The sequence below is a fragment of the Vidua chalybeata genome, chromosome 10 (genome assembly GCF_026979565.1).
Source record: "Vidua chalybeata isolate OUT-0048 chromosome 10, bVidCha1 merged haplotype, whole genome shotgun sequence".
In the NCBI taxonomy this organism is placed as follows: Eukaryota; Metazoa; Chordata; class Aves; order Passeriformes; family Viduidae; genus Vidua; species Vidua chalybeata.
In genome coordinates, this window is record NC_071539.1 from 14,684,679 (window position 1) to 14,708,856 (window position 24,178).

Consider the following 24,178-nt stretch of genomic DNA (forward strand, 5'->3'; position numbering starts at 1 on the left):
TTTCCTGAGCCTCATCCCAGCACTAAGAGCTAGATTTGAGATAGGCCATGATTTTACCCCTCCAAAGGCCACTAGCACTGACAGCAAGGGATACCTACAGCCAAGAAAGGAATCATCCTGCATCTCCTCCACAGGTATTCCAACAGCTTGGCCATCTTACCAAGTATGGCCTGGGAACATTGCTCAGCATCCTTGTGATTAGAAATGGCATCTGCACGATGTGCACCCCTGATGTGGCTCCCAGGAAAGGCAGGTATGCAAGGCACAGCCCTGCCCTGCCATTTCCAGATGTCAGCAGTGGCAGCTCCCTGTTCAGTCTGCTGGAGCACCGTGTGCCTTGCCCTCCATGGCCACAGTGGAGCAGTGAGATCCTGTCGCATACAACCTGCATTTCAGGGCCAGCCACCCTCACCTTCAGCTCCACAGCACCTACAGCACACGCCCGATGCCAGGGACACAAACACAGCGCTGTAGCAGCCCACGTTTGAAGGTGTAGCACCCGAACATGCCATTTTACAGCTCACAGTTTCAATGTCAAGCTTGCTTGACAGGCTGCCAGCCCTGCCTGTGTGTCCCAGGCACTCAGCCCCTTCCCCTCCACCCACAGCTCCGAGGTGGCCGCCCCTGCCTGCCGGCCATGTGACCGCTGCTCACAGGACCGGTGACATAACCGAGGTTCAAAGCAGCTTATTTTTAACTCAGCCCCCCACTCACTGATCTCATTTATAGCATAATATTACAACAGTTGTATCAACACAGTTCGTGGGGCAGGGAGCCACAGGCAGGCACAGCAGAGAAGAGTAGCTGGAGTTGCAGGAAACAAGGTTACTGCAGAGGCCAAAAACTGTGGCTTCAAATGGTGGCCAAGTGCCACGTTGTGTTCTTTTTCTCCCCAGGATACAGGACATTTTCTTCTAATTAACCAGCAACTGGAAATTAAATTTACATACATCTGCCTATTTCTACTGAGTTCCTTTGCAAGTCAGCAATTCTCCTGAGTTAAAGTAATCCATTAATTCTAAGCCATGAATCCTCAACTTCCAGAAACGGCTTCTAAGAACTCTAAAGGAAGAAACTAAGAGCATGCATTTTTAGGTTTAATCAAGAACAATAAATTTAGTGGTCACAGGTCCATATCTCCAGTGAAATATGGTTTGGGATCCACAAACAGACAGGGTGTAAACCCACTGTTTTGAAGAAAAAATACCCAAGATCTGTGCTATCAATAAACTGGATTGCAGATTTCCCTTGTCTGCTGACACCTCTAGCTTTCTAATGTCAGTCTCTCTACTGCTTAAATGTTTAAATAGTTTTCCTCTTTTCTGTTCACACTAGAGTTTCATTTTCTTCACACAACTCTTAACCTAACTTTCCTGCTGATTTGTGCTGCAGAGCACAGTGTCCATGCAGCTCACAAACTGAATGGACATAAATACTGGGGATCACATCAGGGCTCCTGGAGTCACTTGTAATTTAGCCATTTGATACATTTGACCAACCAAGCTAAAAGCAATGATTCAGAGAATTTGAGCTCCCCTGCACAACCCTGTCACAGAAGAGCAGTTTGGATTCTGGCCATTCATCGCTCTAAACCAAGCAGGAGCCATGAATCTCCCTGCTAGTTAGAGACATTAATCAGGTTACCCAACAGTTCCACACTTTACAGCATCTTTCTAAACTCCTTAAACACAGTAGCACCACACCAAGGAAGACAGCGGCTTGAACTATGTGACTTAGATCCCAAATGAGCCACAACAAAAGCTGATAGCAAATAGCTAACTGCTCACATCCCAGCTTCATTCTCCTCCATACTTGCAATCCAGATTCATGGCTATACCAAGCACTTGTCCATGCACACATTTTGAGAAGGAAAAAAGACTACAGCTACTTCATATTGCCAGAACAGTGTTTGAGGTCACATCAAGTGAGGCCAAGTTCAGATCAACTTCTTAAATAGCTCATCCCTAACCTATGAGGTAATCCCTCTGCACAGCACATGAGCCAGCAGCACAGGTAGCTCTCAGGCAGCCCCTTACCAAGAACAAGAGAAGCCAGAAGGCAGCACATCTGGCAGAGCTTTCCCATGAAAAGAAATGCTGCTTCAGTAAAAGAAAGGCTCAAAAACTGTAGATAGCAGGCCAGAGAAAGGATAGTACCCCGCCCTAATGTGGATCAACTGAAACCAGGTTCTGCAAGCTAGTACTTAATACTCCAAATTTTAGCCAAAATTTCTAATCTAGTGCTAAGGATTTGAAAAAGCACAGATGCCCATTGCTGTGTACCAGCCTGAGGACACTGTTTGCACAAACAAAAGTTTAATCTCAAAAAATAAATATGGGCAAAGAGAAATATTCCTGTTTACCAATTAAAAGATCATTTACATAACTACCATCTGCAGTCATTCCCCCCCCCCCCCAATTAAAATGAATAAAGAGACTCTTTCCCTCTGTCTCTCTGTGCACAGTGGATGTGCCTTTAATAGCAGTTGCCTTTATCTTGCTTTTAGTCTGACATGAATGATCTTTCCTTAATGCTCTAAATCAGCCCTGAATAGACCCTTGGATAGGACTGTTTTTTCCCAATTATATCCATTACTGTTAGTCATCTGCTTCTTTCACTTATTCTGGATCTTGTCATGTGCTCTTAACATAAATGGAGTTTTGCCATTGATTTCAGCAACAATAAAGTGGGAAAAAGCATTAGTCACAACACAGCATGACAGCACCAAATCATGAGGCCCAACACAAGTGCTCGTTGCATCTAATTATTTCTCATTACAGTGATGGCACCAGAAACTCAGGCCCTTCCTCCTTCCCTCCTTCCAAGTAGTTCTGTGCAATGAGAAACTAAACTCTGCATAAGGTCCATCACAAAAGTGCCAAAGGATTGTTCTGGGAGATATTGTAGATGAGGCATTCCCTATAAGAAAGCACTGAGAACCACCCTTCCAATGCACCAGTGTCAGGCACTGTGAAAGCTTTCTGCTCCTTCGAATGCCTAAAGTCAGAAAGTTCATATTTGCTGACTTCAGACCTCTTTTTTGGAATTGTAGCCAAAGGAGAGACTTGGCAAGGTACACACAAATTAAACAGTACTTAGTAAGTTACTGCTATATAATGCGTAAGTTCATACATTGCACAGTACTTTTGTGGGATTAACTGTTGCAAAAGGCATTGCCAAAAGTCAAGCCAGCTATAAAGTCAGTACTCTAACTTCTAGAGTAGAATTCAGCAGCACAAGTCCTATGCAAATACCTATGTATATATTGTTCTGTTCTAATCAAAACGTAAATGGCTACATGATTTCAATCACTAAAAATACTTAGAACTTCTTGAGATGTGAGTTCAACCCAGAAATTCTTTTCCTTCTGCAGATTTAAGAGTATTTCGGCAAAAAGACTTCACTGCATATTTGCTCTGAACAGAGATCAAGCATTTTGTGTGTCCCATTTGAAAGAAGTCAGATAGAGACAGTAGTTGTCAGAGTACCTAGTCCATTGTAAGTCAAATATCAATGAAACCTTTCCCTGAAGACTAAGTTTCACACTTAGTACATCAGATGTTTATCCAGATATTTGAGTTGAAAAAACAGTTTCCTAGTTAAGGAATTATTGATAAGTTCTGCAAAAATAACTCTGGTGTTACTACCTTGGTAATTTCAGATATTCTTGGAATCAAAGATATTTCAATGATAGTTATTCATATTGCTATTCATCTACAAATATATATAATGAATAAGAGTAACAATATTCACAAAATATGTACAGACTCTTATTCAACAACCCCAAGAGTACAAAGAAGTCTTATTTCATTGGGTTTTAAAAATGAAGTTCAAGTGACTTCACACAAAAGCACTGTGGTAGAAAAAAGCAGCAGAATCAATCTCAAGGCAGATATATAGAAAAAAGATTAAACCTAGGGACAAAAACTTACCATTTGATTACTTGAAATACTGCTATACTAAATACTAGATTTTGAAAAAAAAAAAATACAAAATTTAAAGTGTGATTGGAACTAAAGGTCTCTTAAACCCAAACCATCCTATGATAATATATAATGAACTTAACATTGTTTCTCATGTTTTTCAGTATGCAAAAGAATCGTGATGTTCAGTATGTGTGCTATAAACTATCTAAAAAATACATTCCAATTTGATCTCCAGCCCAGTTCAGAAACACATGTGAGATTTGCTATAGTGCACATTGACTGGGTTACTGATGTGCTTTAATTTGTGTTATCTACAAGTGGGGGAGCTTGACAATAAGTAGAAAAATTACACAAGTTTGTCACACCCTCCCTCTCGCTTACACCAACGAGTGATTACAATGAGAGTTTTATAATCATGGAAGACTTAAAGAGATGGACACACAACTGCACTGCTGGTTCAGCATCCAGACACCCAGCATATGATGAGGGTGCAGGATGTGCAGACAGCTGTTTGCACAGCACTGGCACAAGAGCACACAGGTCTCCCTCTGCCCGTGTCCCTCGCTTGGTCCCTTCTCCGCGCCCGCAGTGCCACACAAACAACGCGCCGGACACCAACAGGAGGCCACCAGTTCCTGGAGCTGGCACTTACTGTGCATTAAAAATCACTCCCTTTCACAGAAATTTGGCCTTGCATTGTTCATTAGGCTGCCATAGATGTTTAGTGCCTCTTGGTTAGCTAGAAACTGCTTCATTCCACAGCTGGGTTCCATAATCTCACTTTTCCTTTCCCTTATTCTCTTCCTAAATAATCCAACCTTATCTATATATAACACTGGACCTGGGGAGTGTAGAGCTAGCACATGGCTACTTTGAATCATGCAGACTCAAATCAATTTGGAAGAAGTACTGCCCTTTTTGGAAAGTATTCATGCCAGACATCCACAAGAATCCATAAGAATCTGGTAATTATTAAGAATCTGAAAATTATCCACAGAATCCATAACTTAGTCCTCCTCTAAGAAAGGATGTGATTAGGCACTATTTCAACTTGATTATCCACAGGAAAATTCTTGATTTAAATATTTGCATGTGAGTAGAATCCAGTTTCATGACTTCAAAAAGGAGAGAAAACCAATTTAGACACATTAATATAGCCTATTGATAGGTACCTATACTCTTAAGCTTTCAGTAGTCTAAGTTGTAACTTAAGAACCTTGTATCAAGAAACTTTGGGATAGTATCTCTGAAATAGATTCCAGAGAGCAGAGCTTTTTGTATGATAATTGGCAAATCCCAAGAGCTTTTTAAATTAGCTATTTAATTCATGTATTTTTAAAATGCACTCCAGTAACACATTTGATCCTCACTTTTGTACTAAAACAAGGTACCACATCTCAGGCTCACAGCCAGCACATTGGGAGTTTTCTAAAAAATAAGGGTAATGCTTTTCAAAGAAAGATTTCCAGCCAGCTAGTCTTGGATTTGGCATGGTTATGAATCTGATGAGCTTCATTCAGAAATATTCATCCTTCACTGAACTGAAAAGGCAATTCATTTTTCAGCCCCATCAAATAACCAGCTGATTTTGTTATATTACCTACTGAACATTTCTGGTTCCCATCAGAAGAGCTAAACTTGCCATTGAAATAGAGGTACTCAGTAAAAATCAGACACATTGTCTAATGAGTCAGTGCATAGCCCATTTCAGCTGATGCCCTGTCTACCATTTCACACACTGATATGCAAGGCATTTTGTGCTGAATATATTTAAGAATATAATACACAATCAAATTTCAATCCTGATTCAGGGCAATAATGAGCGCATCCTTTTTAGTAATTTCATTCAATCAATCTGCATATTAAAGAATCTTTTCAAGATTTTAGCAATCCTGAAGGGTGAAGAGTCATGACCCCTCAGGGTAGCACTTCAGAAAGCATATTCCAATACCAAAGCATATTCCATTGCCAAGCCTCTCTGTTCACATGCCAAAAATCAGGTATGTGCAGGGAAAAAAGGGGTATGGAGGGAACAAGGGCTGGGCTGCATCTGCCCTGTCTGAGGTTGACTTCCTGGTTTTCCTTCAGGGACTCCAGAAGGAGTATTGCCTCTGTTGTACAAACAGATTTTTCTATCACCAGAGCCAGCCTGAGCTGGTACTGAGGTGACTGCCAAGGCCATCACTTAACTGGATAAGGCTGTGATCCATTACTGAAACAAATATTGCAAGTGAACTTGATAGATCAGCTGTTTAGCTTGTTGCTTCCACTTCCCAAGCGGCTGCAGCTCTTCCCAAACTCAGTGTATTGATTTTCTGACAACAGATGTCACTGCAGTGAAATCATGATGAAGCAGCAGATAAGAAAGCAAGAGTGCCAGATCAGCAACACCAATTCCCACAACACCTTAGAAATAATAGGAGCGTTCAGGAAGCCAACTGCTCTTATAAAAATAAATAAATATTTTTGGAAATACAGGGCAAAATCCTGCTTTCCTTTTATGCAAAGGACTGTAGTTTACTAAATTCCTGCTAGAACCAGAAGTGTTCCTGTGACCCTAAAAGCTCCATATTAGGAAATTTGTAAACACTATCCTTGCTGCCAGGGCACAGATTGCTGTAAAACTGTATGTGAGAACAACTGTGAAACAATTGCCTGCCAGAGATGTTGCTGGGATGTGGCACAGTTCCAGCAGGTTCTGGGGCACATACTGCTCTGTACTTGGCTGCAGAGCAAAGCCTGCAACTTACAGGGGCATCCAGGGCAAGATGAAGTGTCAGGGACTAAAGCAAGCCAAACTCCAGGAACAAGGCAAGGCAAGGCTAAAGCAAAATTCAACACACCTGGAAGCAATTATTAGGTATTTCAATTCCATTTTAGGGTGGGGGAGGATACACTTCAAACACTGCTCAGCCTAATAGAAGGGAAGTGTTGTTACAATGCAACATGCTTTATTAAAACAAGATGATACATCTATACAAAAAGTATATTTGCACCTCTTTACCTATCCTCTCCTGTAAATCCATAATTCTGTCATGCCATACCTCAGCTCCCAGTCCTAGTTTTCAGAAATTCATTTTGAGTCTGCTGCCTGGTAAGCTCTTGCCATTAGGTGTAAAAATCAAACTTATCTCCATTCTCATTCTTCAGATACTATGTCTTCAGTGGCCTGCTCATGCACCACTTGTTCCCTAAATGCTTCACATTAGCATAGAAATGCTTCTTCTAAATTACCTTACTTCCTTTTTGTACTTAAGAGGGGTTTATGTGAAAATTAAATGTCTATGAGTTAGGAACATTCTAATCCAAATCTAATAATACTTTTTAGTGAGGATAGGTTTTTTAATTAAGAATATATTACATCAATGAACTAAATTTATCTCTGTATCTAACCATGTCCTGATCCAGCCCTGGATCTGGACAACCAGATCACTGAGCAACCTCTTGTACCACTGGCCCTGCCCCTGAGTGTGTTCATCACACAGACCAAACCTGGATAGTTGCAATGAAAATATATGCACAATTAGCAGCATTGCAGGACCATTTTAAAAACTTTCTGAAAACACATTCTTACATGATTCACTGTATTTTTATGGCTTTTTTTCCTCACAGCCATTGGCTCAAAAATCTTGGTTATTCTCAGGGGATTAGGAGAGAAACCAGGAGCTCTTGGACACAGGCTCCCTATCAGGCACAGAGCCCTGTAGGCTGCTCACGGCTGTTTTAAGTCCTAATTACCCCAATTTGGGGTTGTCAGAAATCCCCAGGAGCAGCATGACCTATTCTACCCATTCTCACCACAACCTCCCTCTGCAGAGAAGCTTCACTTAGAAAGAAATGTCACACACGAGCTCTGGGCTGCCTCTCCCGGCTCACACTGCCAGTAGAAGAGCTCAGATTTTAAGGCTAAGTACATGAACAATGAAGGGAAATAGATCTGCATCTGTGATGTATCCAGTGGCCTGAAAAATAGAGTTCTGTACATACATAATGATGCCAGTGTGCTGTGTTTTTGTCACTACTACAATCCAGTAAATGCCAGAGATACATTGCTTTCACTGAAGTACCAGAAATCCAAGTTAGAAACAATAATAGCTTTGTATAATGAGGTATTTACTATTTGTGTTAGAATAACCATATGTTAAACAAACATTTTAGACAATAATGTGGTCTACTGTGCCAAACATGTTATCATCTCCTCACTGCCACACTTGTTCATCAATCCCCAGAGTACCCAGCACAGCCTTGTACCAAAGGATGCTAGTACACTCTCTAATAGCCAGTGTGGCTACAGGAAGTTTATTCACCATCTGGATATCATGGAATACCCCCTCTTCTCCCTCCAAGGCAACCCATTTAACCTGGAAGCAGAATGCCCATCACCAGCAGCCTGCAAAGTGACCCCTCAACACAAGTCAGAGAAGAAATAAGAGTGGGATCTTGATTTAGCTTCAGTAACCTAATGCAGAAGAACTGCTGGGAACATTTAAAGTAATTGTCTTAATTACCAAAGTACTAGCTAAATAGTTATGAGGGATTTTTTTAAAACACAAACCATTTTAAATGCATCATCTGCCTGTGCATTCAGCTACCCTTTCTCTAAAATTATGTTTTGATTTTTCATTTCTTCCATTTCGCCTTTGTGTGTTTTTAGCATCAACAGGGATAAACTCATCAGCTACCCAAAAAGCTGTATACCTAAGGCAAGACAATCCAAGGCTTCCACATGAGAATAATTTATGTCTGTTGCTCTAACCAGGGGTTACTGCGTATAGGGACGCACATTCATGGTGCTCAGAGCAGCCAGCAGGACTCCAGCTGTAAGCCACACACAAGCACTTTCTTAGCATTGCCTACACATAAGTGTAGGAGATAAGTGAAAATAAGGAGCCATTACGAGTTGTTGTGCCAAGACCTGAAGCCTGCAGCGAGGAAAAGTCCATTGATTTCTTGATATGATTTCAGCAATCTAAGTATAGTTTACAGGCTGCACCACAGTCAAAGCCAGCAATGGTGAAATGTTAAACTTCCAAATAATTCTTTGTTCAAAGAGACATGGCAAAGATAAATGGCTGGCTACTACTCAGAGCAAAGCACCCAAATTATTCATTATGAAAGGACTAATTAAGCAACAGGGAGCATGGTCACCATTCTGAATGAGACAGGGGCAAGACAAAAGCTCACCTGTACAGGAGGGATGAGAGGTCAGGAGAGCCATGTCCATTTCAGAAAGAAGACAAAGAAAAACAGACACATTCTGTGACTCATCTGTGACTGCAGGCGTGGGACAGGACCAGTAGATACACTAAAGGACTCCACATTGAAACCAAACAAGATATGTAAATGGCAAGGAAATGCATAAAATTTTTCTGTCAGTACATGTGTGCAAGAAACCATCAACTCTGAAGCCTCTCCTCGCACGTAGGAAATTTGCCTGAGCATTGCATGTCCCTGAAGAGGTGGACACAGGCAGGTACCCAGAGCACAGCAGGAGATGGTGCCTGTGGGGATACGGCAGTACCACAGCCCACGGTGATGTGCCACGCTCCACGGCAGGGACAGGAGCCAGATGTCCTTACAGCAGCAGAGCACCCCCAGAGCCTGAACCCCACAGCCACCAGCCCAGACAAGCAACAGATTCCCTTACAAAACCTCCCCAGACGCGTTTTCCGCACGCTTCAGCCCCGCTCATTCCCAGCCCACAGCAGCCCTCCCGGAGCCCCGCTGCCACCAGCAACAGGCGGCTGGTGCTCATCTCCAGCGCAGCTCAGCAGCCCGTGCTCCCGGAGCAGCTCCACCCCGGCAGCCGAGCCTGGCTGAAGGGGTGTCCCAGCACCACCCCCAGCCTCGCAGCGCAGCCGCCCCGCCGTGGCTCGCCTCGGCTCCACCGGCCCCAGGCGCCGCCCGGCCGCAGGCCCCGCACGGTGCGCGGCTACCTGCGCCACTCTGGAGCGGTGTTCCTTGCTCCAGTGCGCTCGGGAGCCTCCTTAGTCCCAGCTGGTGCTTTTCCATGTGCTCTATCAACTCTTTATACTGAAACGTGCCTGAGCACAGCAGCCTCACCACCTCTCCCTGTTGGAAAATATACCGATTTTCCGGCAGCTTGGGCAGCATCCCCACAGCCCAGCGCACAGCAAGGCCCCAGCGCTGGAAAGGGCTTTAGCTCGGGCACCTTCCAGCAGGTTCCTAGGGGACCACAGGCACTCAGAGCCTGCAGCAGCCCTTCCCATCAAAGATGCTTCTGGCAAACGCCACCATCCCCAAGAGCAGCTCCCCTCCTGCATTTATCCTCCCTGGAGCCCATGGTCCCCCAGGAAAGCTCCCACCAGCTGCCCCTGTGAGGCTGAGGGCACATGGCAGCCCCCTGGCCCAGCAGAGCACAGCCAGAAATAACAAAGCACAGGGCAGAGCTCGGCTTCCATCTCGTTTTGCCAAGAGTCACCTGTCTGTGAGGGGAAAAGGTTGAGCAGCACGACCCACTAACAAATTTCAGGTGTCCCTTTTCTGTATCAGGTTCATTAACATTCCTCATTAACACCTGTGGGGCACCACCTGCCGAAAGGCAACAGCTGCCTCTCAGGTGTGTGGCATCAGGTACAACATTTTCCTATTTAAAGTAAAATAAAAGGAGAGGGGCTCATGTGTGTCTAAGTCGTGTCCTGGGATGAGGATTCCTGGGTTAAAATAACACAGCAGGTATTCTCTAGGTAGTAGCCACAACACTTTTACTCTGTGTATTTTTACCTCTGCTCAGCATGAAAGAACATGTAATTAGGGACCAGAAATTAAACTCTTACAAAACCAAAGTGTGATGGTCAGTGCAGGCTGCTGTGTGCTCATCCCTGGAGAGGGGCAGAGAAGCACAAAGACCTGTTTTCCACCACTTACTCGTTACCACTGTACCTCTTTGAACGAAGTGTCCTTTACCATTGAGAGCTCTGGCAGTTTGTGGTGGAGCTACGGCCAGTGAAGCAGGTGAAAAGCACGAGCCCAGGGAGGTCAAGCAGACTTCAGCCCCAGACTCTGCTCTGGCAGTCAGACCTTTCTCACTGCTTCCTTCACGAGCTGCAGGAGCCCCAGTGCTTCCAACCACCCCCGTATGGCACTGCCAGGGTCTGATGTCACCATCACATCAGAGAACCATTTCGGTTCTAAAGACCTTTATGATATCAAGTCCAACCATTAACCCAGCTCTAAGCTGTGTCCCTAAGCACCACATCCACATGTCTTTTCAATACCTCCAGAGTTGGGGACTGGACCACTTCCCTAAGCAGCCTGTTCCATTCCTTGGCAAGCCTTTCAAGGTAATGAAATGTTTCCAAATATCCAATCTAAACCTTCATTGATGCAACTTGAGTCCATTTCCTCATTTCCTACTACTTGTTACTTGGGAAAAGAGACGTCAAGCAGGTATAAGGGAGTTCTGAAGAACAAAACACCACCAGCTAAGTCAGTACACCTAACAACACTGGCTGACTGAGTGTGCAAGGTGTCTGATTTTAGTAAATTAACTGAATAATTGAGATCTGAAGGGCTGATGCCACATCAGTACAGCAAACATACATAGGAACCACCAGTAGCAAATAAGCAAGTAATGAAAGCTGCCAAGAGTGATTCTCAAAGTTACATAAACACTAAATATGTCACTTTTCCATTTTATGTCTCCCATGATAAACTGTTATGAGACATGCGCATGGCTTGAAACAGATAATTGTTGATAACCCTGACTGGTGGGAGAAGGAACCATCTGGCAGATGGAAAACAAGAAGGTGCCAAGAATTTAGCAGACTAGGGGGCCTGTGAATTTATGCATAGAGGTCTGCAGAGAGGAATATTTAGACAAAAGTTCAGCAACTCTGTTTCTATCTATACACAAAACAAACTGGAACATCAAAACTATCTGAATAATTATGAAAATTATTCCTGTTTGAAATTCATCTTGAAACTGTGAGGAAAATCAGTGAATCTAAAACTGTGAACTTAGAAGTGAGGAATTCTTTCTGCATATCATGATTAATTACAAATGGTTACAGCACAAGCATCACATTTCATCTTCTGTCCTTCAGGTTTCTATCCTCGCTGCTTTTAACATGCAAATGCTTTTATTCATCCTCTCCTGACCTTGCTTCGTGGTGTCATTTGTTTCTTTCAATTTTCCTTAACAGTATTTCTTTCTTTCTATAGCAGAGAAAGAGCAACTTTTGATAAGCCCTGCTTTGTATTCCTTTCCTTTCTTCTAAGTGAATTTCTTTTGCCTTTGCTCTCCTCTTTATCCCTCTTGTGTGGAACAAGGGATATTGCTGGATGCAGCGTTCTAATTGTGAATCCACATTTTTCCACTGAGATCACTACTTATTAGCCACTTTGCTAATGACCCTTTGCAAAGGCTGAGCTGCAGCCAACATCTCTTGCAGTCAAAGGGAAGTGAGGATATGATCCATGTCAGTAGTCACAGGCAAATATTAATAAATTTATGTAACATGCTTAGTGATTTTGGGGCTGGTTTTGCTGAAGCACCATGGATCACCACAAGGGCCACAGAGCACTGAGGTTGCCCAGGGAGGCAAACCTGCCCTTGCAGGTTTGCAAGACCCACCAAGTTAAACCTGGAGCAACCTAGTTTGATCTCATAAGCTGACCCTGCTTTGAGTAATAGTTTGGACCAGAAATCCCCATAGGCCCCCTCCCAATACAAATTTATGAGGCCATGACTTCCAGAGGCACCCTGAAATACAACTCCTGCTGGCTCCTGCATAATATTCCAACTCCAATGAAAATGGCACATGCAGATATTCTCGAAAACCACACTTAAAGCTTACTAGAATCTGCAGATTTCTTAATATTGTATCTGTAGAGCCCCTTCCAGTTAACAACTTCCACTTCAACTGATGCTGGGACAAAGGTGGCTCAGCAGATCCTTTCTCGCTCAGGCTGCTTTGCTAGTAATAATATTTAATTTGGGGAGTTCCTGCAACCACATTTTCATCTTGTTTTTCAGCATGAAAATCCTATTTCCATTCAAATCCCATCAGAATAATGAAATTATATCCAGACAGAAGTTTGCAGTACCTCATATTAAAAGCCCTGCAGGCTGTGCTGGCTACTCACCAATTTTTCTGAGGAACAAAGAGATGGTAACCCACCACTCGACCTCAAATCCCTTCCCATCACCCTGTTTATAACAAGCACATTCCTGTCTCAGAACTGCAGTGGACACCAGAGAGCTCACCCACATCAGTTGGTGTAAATGTGAGTCTCACATACAGAATTTTCTTCTGTGAGGAAATAAGCCATATATTTTTATACATATATTAAAGCTTTGTATTTTAGTGCAGAAGCAGATGATTCTTTAATCCCAGTTCTCCCATTTTCAAGGCCATTATATTACGATTTTTTTTTCATAGCTTTCATGGTGTTGACCTGTGTGAGGAATTCCAGCTCTTCATGGATCAAGGGAAGATGGGACACCTTACATTTTGCACTGATTCTCACTGAATTTGCATTGACCCAGACTCTGCACAGTCAATAATGCAGGCCCATTCTTGTGTTCTTTCATAATCTCATGATGCAAGGAGCCCCAAACTGCAAATTAGAGTAAATAGAAGGAAATTTTCCAACTTGCAAATATAAATCAGTCTGTGTTGTACCAATTCTATGCATTTTCTTTGCAGAATGATAACTTACATGAGGAATCATGTATGTCACAACAGCGAAGAGCTGTTATTTAGACACGTTAACAGAGCTCATTTGTTGCCAGGGAACCCAAATAAACCAGATAAACCTTATTTTTTACTTTAAATGTGCACAATATAATGAGTATTGCTGAAATGTTATCCTATGTATTCTTTAATTATAAAACATGCATATTTTTGTAAGATCTTGCTCAGGACCTCTGATACAAAATACAAACCCTGTGTACTGACTGCCAGGATAACTCAGCAGAAAGCAATGACAGTTGAAGTCAGATCCATCAATGGAAAGCAGTCTCACATTCACTTAGAGCCTCCAAATTAAATCTGCTTACCTTATTCATATGCATAATTCCAGCAGAGTAATATTTATACAACACCCTTAATTGAAATGGCAGTAGAAAAAGAACATTTTTGATCCATCCAATGAAGTAACAAGAGAGACAGCATTTGCCCCATGTTCAGTCTGTTCACATAAAGCAGCCCCACACAACTGGGCACAACTGGCATTCACCTCTCCAAAGGGATCCATGCCTGCATTTATGGGAGGCACAGGAGCAAAGCTGGAACACCAACTCTTAGACCACCTGTGTGGTGTGCAAGGGCTCACGTTAAACACCTTTCATTTTCAACACACCACTAGCAAATAGAAATGAAGGGGAAATAATCTCACTGCTCTCCTCATGGCCTACAGGATGAGAAACACTTGTTTCAGGATTGCCTATAACCATCAGTATTTCACCTCTGAAGACCCAAGCTCTTATCATAATGGAAATACAAGGTTTGTGGGTTTAAATTATGTTCCTCTTCCCATTCACGGCATGATGCTTAATGTCTGTCAAATTACAAAGTGATTGGAAAAATAAAGGACTTCCTCCTTTTGTTAAGAAAGAATGAAAGATACTTGATCTAACATTTTTTTCATTGTCAGCTCCAAAGTTAGCAGCAGCAACTTGCACACTTCTACACATCTTGTGGTTTAGTTGATTCAGTGGAAGACAGAGGGTTTTCCTGTTTTCATGCACTGAATGATCATTGCAATTTACCACAGCAGTTTGGTGTTCTGGCTTTGTTCACAGCAGGAAGCAACACGTACTTGCCCATTGGCCTTTCTCTTCCACCAAACCAACGTGTCAAGTCTTCAGAAGCATCTCCCACCCATGCACCTGAGTGCACCCTGCGCCCTGTTTATGCTATTGATTCTTCACCAATACAAGCATTAGCTTCAGCTGAAGAAGCACACTGTAATTATTAAATCAGACAGAAAACAAACTCAGGACTACTCTCAAGCTTAAAAGTCAAGTTTATTCTGACCACAGCTAGCTGTCCATCTTCACAAAAGGAAAACTTCTTTTGTAACCATGCCCTTCATCTTTCTGGTACCCTATTTTTAAAATTTTTTTCAACTCTGGCTTGTTAAAGTTCCTCTAATTCTATTTCCTGAATAGAAAAAAAGGGCTAAAAATCATATTTTAATTGCCAGTTGTTCACATACATATTTAATAGAGCAGCATTAAACATAGGGCTTAGCCCACCAGCATTTTACACAAGCAGGATCTGGAACCATTCCATTTTCCTGAAGCTTTACCTGAAAAACTTGCAGTCCTTTATTTTCACAAAATGAACATTGCATTGTTTCTTTCTGTTCACCAAAGCACACCAGGGTACAGTTGTACAGTATGTTGGGTGATTCCTTGCTGCAATGTAGTAGGTGGAGCCCAAATTAGGGACCAGATTCAGACGCTGTAACTCTACTGGCAGTGTTTGTATCGGGAAAGTGAAGCAGATGCTTGCAATGCACCACTATTAGAAGAGCAGCAAGTGCTCTCTCAGAATGACAGGACGAGATTTTTAACATAATTAGGAGCCAAAGGACATTTTTGGAAGCTAAGTCAATTGGGCTCATCTGTTTCACACTCCCGGAGGGCAATCAATTCCTGTTCATTTTACTCATCCTGAAAACTTTCCCAAAAAAAGACCAAGGAATTCTGCACACAGAAATGACCATGCTTCAGCTCCCAAAATCAAAAGAGCTTTTGCTGTAACATGCTGCCATGGAAAGCCCCCATCTAGAGACCCAAGGCAAGTTCCCCGCTGACGGCAGCGGGAGCCGGGGCAGTGGCAGTGTCCCGGAGCGGGGCTGGCGTTCCACGGGCAGCTCCGAGGGGCTCCCGGCTCCAGCCGCCTGCCCTGCCCGCAGCAGCGCTGCTGGAGCACAGACAGGGCAGGGCAGGGGAGCAGGCAGCCTCAGACAGCAGGCATGGAGAAAAAGCAAGCACCGTGCTCTACAAGCAGGTCAGATTTTCAAGCACTGCCCCCGGACACAACAACCAAAGAAAATAAAAAACCCCGCTGGGTACAGCCCAAAGCCAAACACCCAAAATCCTCTCATCACTGCACTGAACATGCACAGTGGTAACACAAAACACATCATTCCACAACAACACAAGTACCTTAATCTGTATTTTAAATACCAAATTAACTATCCCTCCCATTTCTAGCACTGATGTCTGGAATCTGGGAATACATCCTAACAGGTCAATTAAAAGATCTCCCATTGCTAGATTTTATGTTATTTCACTGATGGTGAAAATGAGCTGAGGGAACCAACATGTAATGCAGTCATTCAGCAAGTGTATAGGCAACCTTATGAAATAATCTTTTAACTAGTTTATTAAATGTTTTTCCTTTTCAGAATAAATTCAACATCTAATGCCAAAATTTCATCAAGAACTCAAAAATCTTAGTAGTCAGTTATCAGCTGTTTGAGTTACAAGAAATAGACATATTACACATCACTAAAATTTTCACACATACACCCACGCATACACACACACGTATCAGTATCCGGTTTATATTAATTTATTTTCACAAATCAGTCTCCTTTTTCCTACTCATACTCTTCACATTTTCTGAAGGCACAACACCCAAATAGGCAATGTAAAATGTACTTCCTGTAGAAAAGTCTGTAGTCTCCTAAGAGAACAGTTTGGCAAAACTACGTTTGTTTAAAAACTCAAGTTCCAAAATGAGCCTTCAAAGAGCAGCAGAGAACACCAAGATTAAAAACTACTTAGGGTGTCTGCACTTTTCACATGCAACACACCACTTAACCTTTAGTAAATCAGGACTTTTTTCCTAGAAATTACAAAAGCAGAAGTAGCAAAATCTCCTTTTTTCTTTTTTTTTTTTTTTTTTTTTAATCATCAAGTTTTAACGATGGGACAGACTCTAGGCAGAGCTCCCAGAAAGAGCCAGACCACCATCTGGCTCCATCACAGAGCAATGACAATTCACAGGCAATGAGTCTCCAACCAGTGCTCTGAAATCAAACGCTGGGCTGGCTCCATAAAGGCTCTATTACAGCCACAAACACACAGCTGTACATTTCCTCCCTCTTGGTACATAAATATACCCTCGGACACAGACAAAGGGAAAAAATAAATCATTTTATGCATTTTTCTATGCTCCCCTGCTCTGCCTGTTACCAATCAATGTCAAGAAATATCTTACATCTTATGTTTTGTTAGCACTATAGAATATATATAATATATATAATTTTATTTTTGTTGTCACACATGCTAATGTTTCCAGTATGATAAATGTCTTTTTAAATCCTGCATTTCTTGTCACACTGTAGATCCACTTCTACTTAACAGTGACTCCTGGACATACATGTCAAGACAAAAATAAATACTGCTGCGATGGCAAACATTTTAAAACTCTTAGGACACTAATACAGTGGCACTTGAAAGACTTTTTAAATACAACAGAAAAGACAATAGTTAAATAGAAACCTGCTTTGACACAGCCATATAACCTGTACTACACTTGCAAGATCTGTATTTGTTTCTGCAAGAGCAGCTCCTGATCTTTGAACACATCAAATGTTGCACTCCAGCCCTCTGCCCATACCCTTTAAGAAGTCCACGTTGTTATTTTAAGCAAGCATCCCCTCCAGCTGTACATAAGCAACACTGTATTTCCCAAACAATTGAGGTAATTATAAAAATGAATATCATTTATTATTTTCTTTTATTACTATCATGTCTGAACATTTGTTTTCATACAAAAGTCTGATTTTCAGCATTATGTTTTCCAAGGGCATCCCCTCCACACCAAGGGAGATAAAGATGTGTTAGGAATTGTGCAAGAGTTTTTTGTTACCATCTTCAAACCCACAAGAACTTCATGAACACGATACTGGTACAGAATAACTGCCTGGCGTTGTAGAGAGGAGGAAGGGGCTTTACACATATTTTCAGTTCCACTTGATTTTGGTTTTTAAATCGCATCTAACATAATGCAAAGGGGGCGGGTAAAAAAAAAAAACAAAACAACAACAAAAAAAAAACCACAAAAAAAAACCAAACCAAACCAAACCAAAAAAAAAAAAAAAAAAAAAAAATCATCACATTACTGTATGTTACCCTTCAGCAGTCTTTGGAGGAAATCGGAGACCAGGGTGCTTTTCCCGGCTCCCTCCCTCACTCAAGGCAGCCGGAGCAGCTCCTCTGCCCGCGCTCCGCCACCCCCGGGCGCCCGGCGGGCGCCGCTGCCCCGTCACAGCCGCGGCTTCCTGAGCAACGTTCTGCTGAGGTCCTTCACCTCCTCGGGGCTGCCGACCCGCTCGTAGCCCAGCAGGGCCATGGGCTGGTGGCAGTACTCCTCGACCTGCTTGATCTGCTGGTAGCTGAGCGCAGTCCTCCAGGCACTCAGCGCCTGGGTTGCGTTCCTGGCCGACACCACGAACGGCTTGGAGGAGTAGCCGGGGCCACTGGTCATGTTGAGGGCGAACTTCTCCATCTCCGGGCTGACTGCCAGGTTCACAAAGCCGTACACCTGCCGCAGGGTCTTGATGGGCTCCACCACCAGGTCCTCGTAGCGCACGGCCATGTAATTGCCCTGGAGCCAGTCAGGGGGGTGCAGGGCAGTCTGCAGGGTCTTGGCCATGCTGCTGCAGATGACCTCCATGGCACCCAGGGCATGGTAGTCCGAGCCGCCCGCCCCCTCCTTCTTCCCGCCCAGCTTGTGGCCAGCATCAAGGAAGGGCATGCGGTGGATGTGGGGGTCCCGGCTCCTCACCACCTGCAGGCTCTCCCGGATGAGGCCGTGCCGGGACTTGATGCGGGAGCTGGCGACGGCCCGGGGGTCCCGCACCAGATGGATGACTTTGAGGTCCAGGGTCGGGTCCCGCATGAGCGGGGCCAGGACCGCCAGGTCAAAGACACGTACGCCCTTGATGACCAGCGTGTGGTACTTGTGGCATTCCTCCTGGAAGCGGCTGAGGCGCTGCGGGGGACACTTTTTGCACACCCGGTCGTCCACCATCCCCACCACCTCCTTGCGATAGGCCGGGCAAAGGGGCGAGGAGCAGATGACCTTGTTGGTGGCCGCCCCGAAGATGCCGAGCGTGGTGAGGTTCTTGCCGGCGCCCGCCGTGCTGTAGAGCTGGAAGACGGAGAGGTCGCATCGGTACAGGGAGCTCAGCATGTCGCGGGCCGCCCCTTGCAGCGAGACGGCGTCACCGGGGTACAGCTTCTGCCAGACGTGCCACACCGGCTCGTAGAGGAAAAAGACCTCGGGGTTCTGGTTGAAGAGCTCCCCGAAGAAGGACGAGCCCGAGCGCCAGGTGGTGAAGACATAGACCAGCTGCCGCCGGGCGCCCGCCGGGCCGCGGCTCCCGGCCGGTGGCGGCGGCGGCGGGGGGTGGTGGCGGGGGGCTGCCGGGGGCTCCCCGCAGCGCCGCGGCTCCCGCCGCCACTTGTACTCCAGCAGGTTGAGCGCGGCGAGCAGCAGCAGCAGCGCGTAGCCCAGGCACAGCGCCAGCGCCTTCCGCCGGCACACTTTCATGCTGGGCGGCGGCGGGGCCAACTGTTGCTCAGCGCCCCGGCGCCCCGGGGCCCGCGGCGGGCAGCAGGGCGCGCCGCCCCCGGCGCCGTGTCCCGGCCGGCCCCCCGCGCCCGGCCCGCATAGCGCAGCCGCCGCGACGGCCCCGCCGCCGCCGCCCCCGCCCCTGCCCTACTTAGCAGCGGCACGGCCGCCCGCCCGCCCCGCGCTTCTCCCGCGCCGCCATCGCCGAGCGGCCGCGGGCGCCGCCGCAGCGCAGCTCACGGCGGCCGCCGAGGCGAGGCGGAACCGCGCTCCGCTCCGCCCCACAGCGCGGGGCGGCAGCGAGGGGCGGGCGGGGGCTGCGCCGCCCCGACAGAGCGCATCGCTCCCCGCCCCGCCCCCGTCGCGCCGGGAGAGCTCCGGTGCCGCCGCCGCCACCGAGGGGCGGCCCCGATTGGCGGCCCCGCCGCCCGGCCTCGGCTGCGGCGCTCCGCCCGCTCCGCCCGGCCGCCTCCTGGGAGAGCCCGGACTGATCGGCACCGACCCCGACCCCGGCCGGGCCCCCACCGCCGGAGGGCGGCGGGCGATTCTTGGAGCCCCTCTCGGCTTTGCCGGGGCGCTTCCGTCAGCCCAGCCCGGCGGGAGGTTCCTCACCGGGTACCCCTCGCACAGCGGAGCTGCGCCGGTAACGGGAAAAACAGAAGAGGGGGGAAAAGATCCCTGCAAGGCCTGAGAGGTTCCGGGGCTTGTATTTGTTTGTACAGAAACTCGGAGTTCTCAAAGGTTCTCCAAAACGTTAAAAAAATCTTCGCACTGGATGGATCTTCCTGGCAGAGCTCAGCACAAATCCATCTGCCCGCAGTTCTTCACAGTGCTTTTATAGCCGGTGCCCGGTCACCGGGCGGCCCCCTTCGGTCGCGGTGCTGCCCCAGGGCAGCCCCGCTCCGGCCCCGGCCCCGCTCCGGCCGCGGCCCCGCTAGCACCGAGCCGGCAGCTGGCCGGCGATGGGCCCCGAGACTCCCTGCCCCAGGTGGGAACGACAACGGGCAGCGCTTTCTCCTGTGTCCTGGAGACACAGCGCTGTGGGAAGGGCAGCGTAAGCAGTGGTGCAGCTCCAGGCAGCACTGGTGCTTTAAAGACGACCCAAAACGCGCCTGAAAAGGGTGCGAAGTGGCGGGTCCCGCGGGGACAGCGCACTCGTGGGGCACAGGCTTCCCGATGGGCTTGCGGCAAAGCCCAGTGACTCTTACGGAATTTTCTCACTGGCTTCCTCTGCGCCCGACCAAGCTCGGAGCACTCCGGGGCTGCTCACGAGTTACAGAAGCATTTGGCGGCTCTCTCCTGTCCTTTGCTTTCTCTACCCAGCAGCTCTCGCACTGCTGCAGCCTTTCTCACCATGCACAGATATACACGGCCCGTCTCCCCGGGCAGCTGGGAGCCTGGAGCTGCTGGGCGGCTGCCCCTGGCTCAGACCAATCCCTCCACAAACAAACGACACTGGGGAGATTTTGCCGGAACATTTATTAACAGCACGGATCTGACACTACAGCAAAAGCTTTTACACTCAGAAAACAAATAAAGCACAAATTCACCCAGTGTGTGTCTTGCCTGGTAGCACACTATTCAATAAATGCACGAAAACAGTACAAGAGGGTGAAGGAGCTAAATATGTAAGCAATCTTCGTATCCCTTTTCAAAACATTTCAATACTCCTCCCACGTTTTCTGCAGGGATATTAACAGCCAAGCTCCCTTTCTGGAAAAACTTCTAAGCCCCTTCCAGGCTCAAAGTGAAGGGTAAGATCTGCAGCAGGAGGACTCCCCTCTCCGAGCCTTGTCAGGGCAGGGTGGCAGCGGGATGGGAGCAGGGAGCTCCCCTGGTGTGCGACACCAGTGCCACCCTCAGCCGCCGTCCCGGCTGCGACACGGCCACCAAAGCACACAGGGCAACTCAGAACTGTCCCACGAGCCGCCAGTGACCCTGGCGGCAGTGTTTAAATGTCACGGTGACTTTTCATACAGAAGTAATTTTTTAATAGCAGACTTCAAATAACCATTAAATATTCAAGAAAAAGTCTCTATCTCATCAAAGTGAGGGGGAAGGGGAAGCCATTTTACCCTACAGTGCTCCAGAGGAAGTCTTTAAAGCCACATTGTGTACAAATTATTTGTATCTAGTTAGCAAAGAAATGTGCAGTTTAAACCTGATTAACTTAAAACGATTGACTTGTAACTCTTGAAACAAAGCATATAATGAAAAATAATTACCTTCTGGAGCATCTTGTAGCATAAAATTCTTGCAGTTACTTTATTCTTTAGTTCTAATCCAAGATTTCCTCACATAAAACAAGACTTTTGCTTTTTTAATATATTTTTATAAAGCTTCACATCAAATATTTATTTGGCTTTCCGTGCTCACTACAGATGAAGTGACCATCACCGAGCTAAAGAAGAAATGTTTCTTTTTCATTCTGGAATGGTCTGTAGTAGCATCAATTAGCCTATATTAGATGATGAATGACAATGGCAGTACTGAGACGCTGGAGTTCATAAAGCAGTATCTCCCACCACTATTGTTCTGCAGCACTAATGCAATAAAGGACAGAGACTACAGGGAGCAAAACCAATTCATAGCAGTAAAAAATCATTACAATACCATGAAGTTCAAATTAATCCCTTCTTTCCATTTCACTTGTTTGAAGAGAGATATGATTTTTTCTCAAAAAACCTACAATGCCAGCTCCAGTTCTCACAGCATTTAAAATTTAGCAAGTAACAAATAAAGATAAGCAAACATGAACTGCAGGTATAATATCTGAAATGGTAAAACTAATCAGTAAACCCAAACATGAAAAGCTGTAATTGGATTCTGCACCTTCCCTGCTGCTACACAGTGTTTACATCTCCCTGAATCAGTGAGTGCAGAAGAACTGAAAGCAACGCTGCCTTCATCAAACTGCTCTAACTCAACGAGGAAAACACAAGGCCAGCAGCTCTTTAATTCGACCTACGTGCTGCTGAACAGAATCTTACTTTTCAAAACTGGAGCAATGTAGGCATTTACGCTGTGCAGGAGGATCCAAGTACCCACGCACAACACAACTGCAATCAATCAGGTTCAGTGCAGCTGCTTTATCTGATCTTCCCAGAAGTTTCAGACCTGATAGTCAAGTTAGCACTTTGAATAATTCAATATCAATGAATATTGAATAAGTTTATATGGAACAGATTTATACAGCCAACTTTCAACTCACAAGATTGGAGCTTTGGTTGGTTAGTTTTTAAAATCATTTGTACATCTGTTGCAAAGCATCAGAAACATATATGGCAAAGAAACACAAAGTATAAAAAATAGTAAGAGGCACAGAAAGTGTGTGAAAGAGGAACATTCTGCAGCTGAACAAATACAGTTCTTCACAAATATATTCAGGTACTTCAGTGTACATTTTCCACCCTCTATTTTACTTCATGTCAATCTATTTTAGGCTCATTAATTTTAGTATACTAGATCACCCATGTCAAATAATAAAAAGTTTCCTTTCTTCAAAAACCAAAATTCATCATTCAAAAAGTAAAATTCAAAGCCCCAACACTTCTTTCTAGGCCAGCTTTACTTTCTGACAATTACATGTAGTTTGCTTTGAGGAGCAGAAGAGAATGCTCCTTTTCCAGTGCAGATTGTTACACACTACAAAACTCAGACAGAAGTAGGGTGGCTGCATTTACCTCAAACTCTGCAGCCAGCAATGTGTAAAGTGAGGGATAAGTACCTGCAATTAAAATGCCCCAATTTAAAATATATGGGGAATTTTTTTTCATTCAGTACTTAGATATTTTATGGTACAGTTTAGTATTTTATATTTAGTAATTATGTTTGTGAATCTTATATGTAATATTTAGGTAACCCAAATCCTGACTAGCTGAGTTTCTTCCTCCCTTAAAGTGATACTGCCCCAGTCAGAATTCTCCAAGATCCCCTCCATGACATCCTTCCATTTAAGCAATGGGACTGAAAAAGGTTTCATCCTTACTGGAACACCTCCCAACATTCTATTTTTTCATGCTTTAAGATTTGCCTTTCTCATGTTCACAAGCATGTAATGGGCACAAGGAGAAGTTTTTCCTTAAGTCAAACTTGAGCAAGGTTTTATCTTTTAAAAGAAATTGAAAGATGGAGATTTATGCTGTTATAAACCTAGTGTGAGGTAAGTTCTGGGTGTTGATTAAATAGTCCTGGATCTAGCCTAATCTGTTCAGGATAAATAGAGATCCTGAATTTAGGATAAAGAGAGATCCTGAATTCCTCAAACATTGCCCAAAAGTAAGATTCTTAACACTAAAGCACAAATTACAGACCACAAAACATGAACAAAATTTATATAAAATTGAGTAGCTCTCAAAACTTGGGAAACCTAGGAATTCGTTTAAGACTGTATTTTAGTCTCATCACTGGTGATAGGTGAGAAGAATCTCTACAGTAGCATATAAAATTGCAGGTGTTTATATTTTGCACCCTTCCTTTTAGTATTGTGCATGATATCTTAACATCATATTCAACATGTCATGCAGCAGTGGCAGCTGATTTCCCTCAAAACCCACTTTTTTCCAATAATGATGAATCCTTCAGCAGCCGTTGCATTAAGTGATAGCTGCTGCAATCTGCCTCCTAAAGTAACCATTTTCTCTTGGATGTTCCTTCTGAACTGTGTGTGCAGAAGCAGCTGGCAGGGGC

The 24,178-nt window shown here is 45.0% G+C and overlaps 1 protein-coding gene and 1 long non-coding RNA gene across 2 annotated transcripts; one reads left to right on the top strand and one right to left on the bottom strand.

Moving 5' to 3' along the window:
- Positions 1 to 11,131: 11,131 nt before the first annotated feature.
- On the top strand, positions 11,132 to 13,577 carry LOC128793102 (uncharacterized). The gene is made up of 2 exons (XR_008432657.1): positions 11,132 to 11,230; positions 13,331 to 13,577. It is a non-coding gene; the product is annotated as an uncharacterized LOC128793102 (long non-coding RNA).
- Positions 13,578 to 16,270: 2,693 nt separating this feature from the next.
- On the bottom strand, positions 16,271 to 19,529 carry CHST2 (carbohydrate sulfotransferase 2). Its single transcript, XM_053952095.1, has one exon. It carries the CDS (start codon positions 19,466 to 19,468, stop codon positions 18,179 to 18,181), a length of 1,290 nt encoding a protein of 429 aa, XP_053808070.1. The 5' UTR covers positions 19,469 to 19,529; the 3' UTR covers positions 16,271 to 18,178.
- Positions 19,530 to 24,178: the final 4,649 nt, after the last annotated feature.